General features: G+C 42.1%; 1 protein-coding gene across 1 annotated transcript; it reads left to right on the forward strand.

The window, feature by feature from the left end:
- The first annotated feature begins 499 nt into the window (after positions 1–499).
- On the forward strand, positions 500–5,127 carry LOC139193147 (uncharacterized). Its single transcript, XM_070816122.1, has 6 exons — positions 500–694; positions 893–1,128; positions 2,590–2,831; positions 2,928–3,315; positions 3,789–3,993; positions 4,432–5,127. Exons 1-6 carry the CDS (start codon positions 500–502, stop codon positions 5,125–5,127), a joined length of 1,962 nt encoding a protein of 653 aa, XP_070672223.1.
- Positions 5,128–7,483: the final 2,356 nt, after the last annotated feature.

Here is a 7,483-nt window from a genome sequence, read left to right on the forward strand (position 1 = left end):
CTTGGTCCACTCATGTTTGTTTTGCGCCCCTTCAGGACATAAGAACGAGGCATACGATCCGAGCTACGAGGCATTCCCATACCAGTGATATTGTGTCATCCTCTCAGCTTTTGACATCACTTGTAATAGTACTTTATGTCACACCTTCCGCTTGTATTCTGAATTAGATGTATGCTTTGAACATGTCATGCATTATCACTATCATTTTATTAACGACTGAATATTATTATTATATTATTTTGGTAAGGTTTGTATTTGAATATTATATTGCGTAGTTCACGCGAAATTTATATGCAATTTGCACATGTTCTCGGCATATATATTCATTAAATGGCTTCGTCACCCTTGAGTGTCGACCAACAGGTGGCCATCCCGCTATCCGCCGGACATCGAGACTTGGTGTGTCAATTGGTATCAGAGCATACTTAGGACTTCATTCTTCCATTTGGTAATCATAATGTTTCGTTCTTCTAAATCTTGTTTGCCTCTTATCGAAAACATGGATCCTACTGGTGGGAATGTACCTCGACAAACTCGTTCTGGTCCAATGGGAGGAATTCAAGAGTTGCCCTCTACTTTACGAAATGCTTTTCTTAGAAGTAACAAGCCGAGTCGTACTTATATGGAGATTGCTCGTAGCCATGGCGTTACGGAGCTTATTGTAGCTGGAGCCTGTAAAGAGGATGGGGATTGGGTTAAAAAGATGGAGGACACCTTAGAGAGTATGAGATGCCCAACGTCTGAATGGGCGAATACCGCTGGTTACTTCCTTTAGGGGAATGCGAGATAGTGGTGGAAGTTAGTGACGGGTTCTCACCCACGTAATTCTTTAATGACTTGGGCTACATTCAAGAGACTTTTCACTACACACTTTTTGAGCCCTGGTTATCAGCTGAGGAAGAAACAGGAATTCCTAGAGTTTCACCAAGGTAATCTGAGTATTACAGAGTTTGATAGCATATTTCGGCAGTTGGTGATGCACCATAAGGGAACCTATGAGAACCAACGGGAGATGATGATACAACTACAAATTGCTATGAATATTGACATTTGCGAGCTTCTGGCACCACAAAGGTATACATCATACGAGGAGATGATTGATGAGGCTTTGAGGGTCGAACAGACAAGGTAGAGTAGACTTAACCAGAATCAACCCCGGACTTAGAATCAACATTGGAACCGGAACCAGAACTAGTAAGGTTATGGATTCTGATCCCGGAGTATGAGGGAGCCTTCTACTTCTTCTAATTCCTTCGGCCCTAAACACTCTCAGTCGTTTAAGCGACAAGGTCAAGGTTCATGATCATTTAATGAAGGCTCAGGCAGTGAGTCAGCAAGGTAATCTTTCAGCCACTTTAATCAAGGTGCGGCTAATCCGGCCGAGTGTTACAGATGTGGCGGCTTTAGACATATAGCCCGTGATTGTGCTACTCTACTTTCATTTAATGGTTTTGCTTCCAATTCGAGTTACGGTAGGAGTAATAACCCAAGCACTTCGAATTACGGTGGGGGAAATTATTCGACTACTCAGAGTTATGGTAGGAGTAGTAATCCGAATACTTTGTTTTCTGCTCGGAGATAGCCGTAATTTTTTGGTGCAGCTTCTGGCAGTCGTGCTCAGGGGAACCGAGCAAGCCACAACAACCAGGGCCCTAGGACTCATAGGGGCCGTAACAATGGTTCAGGACGTCAAACTCATGGGCGTATCAATGCCATGAATCAATAGGAGGAAGAACAGGATCCCAGAGTCATCACTGGTATGTTACTTGTTTATGGTAATTGGGCTCGTGCTCTAATTGATTCGGGTGCCACTTATTCATTTTTATCGTCACAATTTGCACGGGTTATTAACCTGCAACCTACATCGCTCGGTTTTGATAAGTTCATGCAATTGCCACCTAGAGATCTCTTCTGTGCACAGTGGGAGTTTAGGGATTGCCTAGTTATTGTCGAATGGGAACTTGTGGAGGCTAATTTAATTCCTTTCAACCTTGTGGAGTTCGATGTCATTCTGGGAATGGATTGGCTATTTAGGCACAATGCTTATGTTGGATGTAGAGAGAAATTGATGACCTTTGATCGGCCTGGACGACCAACGATCATGTTTCAGGGTGATTGACGGATCCTTCAGAATAATATTATTTCTATCATCCAGACGACGAAATTACTACATAAGGGTTGTGTGGGATTCTTAGCTCACGTAGTCACACATAGTGAACCTTCTCTATGTGCTAGAGATGTGCCAATGGTGAATGAATTCACCGATGTATTTTCGGAGGATTTTCCAGGGTTACCACCTGCGAGGGAAATCGAATTCACCATTGATCTACTTCCAAGTACCAACCCTATTTTCTTGGCACGATACCGAATGGCACCAGCTGAGTTGAGAGAATTTAAGATTCAACTTCATGAGCTTATGGATAAAGGTTATATCCAGCCTAGTATGTCTCCCTAGGGCGCTCCTATATTGTTTGTCAGAAAGAATGATGGGTCGATGAGACTTTGCATCGACTATAGGTAACTAAATCGGGTGACGGTGAAGAACCGTTATCCTCTACCTCATATTGATGATCTGTTTGACCAACAAAGGGGTGCTCAGGTGTTTTCTAAGATCGATCTTTGTTTGGGTTACCAACAGTTGCTGATTCGAAACAAAGATGTACCAAAGACTACTTTCCGCACTAGGTATGGACATTATGAGTTCCGTCTCATGCCTTTTGGATTGACGAATGCACTTGCAGCTTTCATGGATTTGATGAATAGACTCTTCAGACCGTATCTGGATCGGTTTATAATTGTGTTCATTGATGACATCCTGATCTACTTCAAGAGTAATATTGAGTATAAGAAACATTTAAAGTTGGTGTTGGAGAAGTTGAGGAAACATTAGTTGTATGCAAAGTTTAGTAAGTGTCAGTTTTGGCTAGACCAGATCAGTTTCCTTGGGCATGTGGTTTCCGCTGAGGGAATTAGTGTAGACCCTAAGAAGATTTCGGCAGTGTCTACGTGGGAGCAACCGAAGAATGTTACTGAAGTGAAGAGCTTTTTGGGGTTAGGTGGCTATTACAGATGTTTTGTGCATGATTTCTTGGCAATTGCCCTGCCTCTCACTAAGTTGACCCAGAAGGGGGTTAACTTCAATTGGGAAGAGAATTGTGAACGAAGTTTCCATGAGCTTAAGCAGCACCTTACTCACGCCCCTGTCCTTGCTATTCTGGATAATGGCGATGAGTTTGAAATTTACAGTGATGCATCCTTGTCGGGATTGGGTTGTGTTCTGATGCAGCATAGGAAAGTCATTGCCTATGCTTCCAGGTAGCTCAAAACCCACGAGAAAAACTACCACACTCATGATCTAGAGCTCGGAGCAATAATCTTTGCTCTAAAAATTTGGCAACATTACTTGTACAGCGAAAAGTGCCGCATCTTTACTAATTATAAGAGTTAAAGTATGTCTTCACCCAAAAGGAATTGAATTTAAGGAAGAAAAGGTGGATGGAACTCATTAGTGACTACGATTACACTATTGAGTATCATTCTAGTCACGCCAACGTCGTAGCGGATGCATTTAGCTAGAAATCCTATGGACAACTTGCCTCTTTTCGAGCTATCCATGTTCTGCTATTGTTTTCTCTTCGAGAGACCGGTGTTACCGTGACACTAGATTCACAGGGAGCATTGTTGGCACACTTCTAAATTAGGCCTGTTTTGGTGGATTTGGTTCAGGAAGCTCAGGAGCTCGACCAATAGTGTGCAGACTTAAAGAAACAGGTGTGGAATGGTTCTAGGCGAGATTTGAAAATTCTGAGAGATGAAGCCTTGGTGATAGGAAATAGGCTGTTTGTGCTTAAGGACAATGAAGTGGTGAAGAAGGAAATTCTGGATAAAGCCCACATTTTGGAGTATGTCATGCATATGAGGAGTACAAAATTGTATCACAATATCCATCTATTCTACTACTGGTATGGGATGAAATGGGATACGGCAGATTATGTGAAAAGATGAATAATTTGCCTGTAGGTGAAGGCGGACAGACAAAGACCTGAAGGGCTGATGTAGAATTTCCTTCTACCAACGTGGAAATGGGAAGACATCACCATGGATTTCTTGTATGGTTTGCCGAGCACGCAGTCGAGGTTTGATGGCATTTGGGTGATTGTGGATCGACTTACCAAGACTGCTCATTTCTTACATGTTCGACAGACCTACACACTAGAGAAGTTGGCATAATTATTCATTGATAACATTGTTAAACTTCATGGTGTACTCGTCACCATTGTTTCGGACAGAGATCCAAGATTTTGGAGAGCTTTCAATGACGCCATGAAAACTCAGTTGTTGTACAGCACTGCCTATCATCCACAGACCAATGGTCAATCTGAAATGACGATTTAGACTTTGGAAGACATGTTAAGAGTGTTTATTATCCAGTGGAAGGGTGGTTGGGATAGCTATTTGCTATTAATCGAGTTTGCCTACAACAATAGCTACCACTCCAATATCAGTACAGCACCATTTGAGGCGCTGTATGGGAAGGCGTGCTGGACACCGTTATGTTGGACTAAGGTCGGTGAATTGGTGTTAGTGGGGCCAAAAATTGTCGACACCATTAATACTAACATCCAGTTGATAAAGAGGAACTTGAAGGCAGCCCAAGATCGACAAAAGAGCATTACGGACAGACATTCCAGGGATCGTGAGTATAAGATTGATGATTTTATCTTCCTGAAGTTATTGCCCTACAAGGGTATGGTTCGTTTTGGTAAGCGAGGGAAGTTGAGCCCTCAATATATTGGTCCCTACTGGATTATGGAGAGAATTGGTGCGGTTGCTTATAGGTTGGAGCTACCACTAGAATTGTCACAGATTCACGACATATTTCATGTTTCCTTGCTACGAAAGTATGTACCAGATCCTTCTCATGTCATTCAGCCGAAACCATTAGAAGTGCGTCAGGATGCAGGTTATGTTAAGGAACCAATGGCGATCATTAACCGACAGGATAAAACTCTGAGGAACAAAGTCATTTCGTTAGTAAAAGTGTTATGGAGAAACCATGCAGTCGAGGAAGAGACGTGGGAAACAGAAAAACTGAAGAGGAGTCAATATCCATACTTGTTTATTTGAGATTGTAAATTTTTCTAAGGGGGTAAATTGTGAAACCCTATCCCAAATTTAGTATATTTTCATATTTACAGACTTATGAAATTGCCATTTTCCCCTTGAGTTGACTTTGTTTGACCGTCTCATCCAAACGCGTAGTTTTACTTTTTCTAATTTATTCTTAACGTACTTATTACCACAAACATGTAGGCGTGAATGGATTCGGATTCGGATTTATAATGAAGATTCTACATTCTAACGTCGAACGTTTTCAAATATTTTTGTGTTTCATTATTTACGTTATTAATTTGCAAACCGTGGGACCCTATTAGGATTTTTTGTCCCATATCCTCTACCCAATCCGGATCCCCTATTTGGATTTCCTCCTAACTCTCCTTTTCTCATTGACTGCCACGTGGCAACTCCCTCTTTTCCTTTTCTTTCTCTCATTCTCTCTTCTCTCCCCCGAGTACTCTCTCTCTCTCTTAGCTCACACTCTCTCTTCCTCTCACAGATCTGTCTCTCTGTGCTCTCACCCCTCCAATGACACACACACACACCAACCTTCGAAACCATAACCCACAGACACCAACCCTCTAACCCAGGACCAAGAATGTAGCACCAAGGAAACTAGTACAAGGACTTAGAGACTCCGGTGAGCCCCGTGGATTTCAAGCTAAACTCCAACCAACTCTGGCCACTTCACGATGTGTTATAGGTACAAATATTTTCCTTTCCTCCTAAGCTTCAATTTGATAGCTAGATCGCACCCTAGGGTTGAGTAACGGAGTCGATCAGAGCTCGAGAAGCTTCAGTCTTCTCCCTAGTAAAAAACCGGGTCATACCTGACCCAAGACCCTAAACCGGGTCTTCCAACCCAAAGCTTTAGGTTGGGCTTTCAAGCCAAAAGCCCGTTAGAACCTAAGCCCAAAATCCCTTTGAACCCAAGCCTTTGGGTCTTGCTAACTTGGGCCTTCGGCCCAATGAACCTAGGTCCAAACCCACTGAACCCAGCCCAAGAACCCCGGCCCAAGCTCAAACCCAGTCGAAGCCTAAACCTAGTCGGCGTGTTGGCTTACACGTGGGCATGCGTGAAGGGCCTCCGATGTCGGCATATGAGTCACGCGTGAAAGGCCGCCAATACTTATGTGTGGAGCACATGCGCCTTCATCCATGGCGACTTTGGTGAACTTTCACGCGACCCATCTTGGCGCATGTGGCGGCGCATGGCGACGAATGGCGGTCAGAGCCGCCACCTTGTGGCGGCACATGGGGGACAGTCCCCCTTATGTTTTTCGACATCCTGAATCCGTTTATGACATCCATTTTCAAAAATTCAATCGGTTATGGTAGAGTTTTATTAATTTGACCCTTTATGTGCTTAGGTGCGATTATTAGCAACGTTTCCGTCCCTCCTATTTCGCAAGGCTTTTCGATGACAGAGTATCTATGAGTGGACCCCTTCTAAAATGCATATTTTACTATTAGAAATGCATACATGAAAAGCATGATTTAATGGTTACATTTTATGAGTAAATTAGATTTTACTTATTATGAGATATCATGCTTTACTGAGAATATTTTGGAATACCATGCTTTATCGATTTTCATGTTCTTTGTAGTATATATGATGAATGACTATATACTATGAAGATGTTTTGAGATATGATTTTTGAGCTACTGAGCTCTGTTGAGATATATATACTTATGTTTGAAAGATTATATTCAATGTTTTTGTGCTTATCTAGTGGTCACTGTTCTGCCTACAGGTTGATAGTTATATTGGCTTCGATCAGGTGATGTAGTGGCCTACGGGTTGAAAGATATTTATTTTGGCCTACAGGTCGGGTGCTGTAGTGGCCTACGGGTCGGAAGATATTCATATACTTGGCCTATGGTTTGGGTGATGTAGTAGCCTATGGGTCGGAAGATATTCATATATTTGGCCTATAGGTCGGGTGATGTAATTGCTCCGATCGATTATGATACCATTATTTAGCACATTATATACGATATATGTTTTATGAAAAGTTTTATGGCATGCTAGGGTTTTCGGAAAACCTATTACATAGTATACTATTGAGTTTTCATAAACTTTAAGGGTTAGTACGTTGATGAATAACTGTTTTAGTATTATTTAAATTAACTTGGTCCACTCATGTTTGTTTTGCGCCCCCTCATGACATAGGAACGAGGCATACGATTCGAGCTACAAGGCATTCCCCTACCAGTGATATTATGCCATCCTCTCTGCTTTTGACATCACTTGTAATAGCACTTTTTGTCACACCTTCCACTTGTATTCTGAATTAGATGTATGCTCTAAACATGTCATGCATTATCACTATCACTTTATTGACGACTGAATATTATTATTATA

The sequence above is a fragment of the Malus domestica genome, chromosome 16 (assembly GCF_042453785.1).
Source record: "Malus domestica chromosome 16, GDT2T_hap1".
NCBI classification, from domain to species: domain Eukaryota; kingdom Viridiplantae; phylum Streptophyta; class Magnoliopsida; order Rosales; family Rosaceae; genus Malus; species Malus domestica.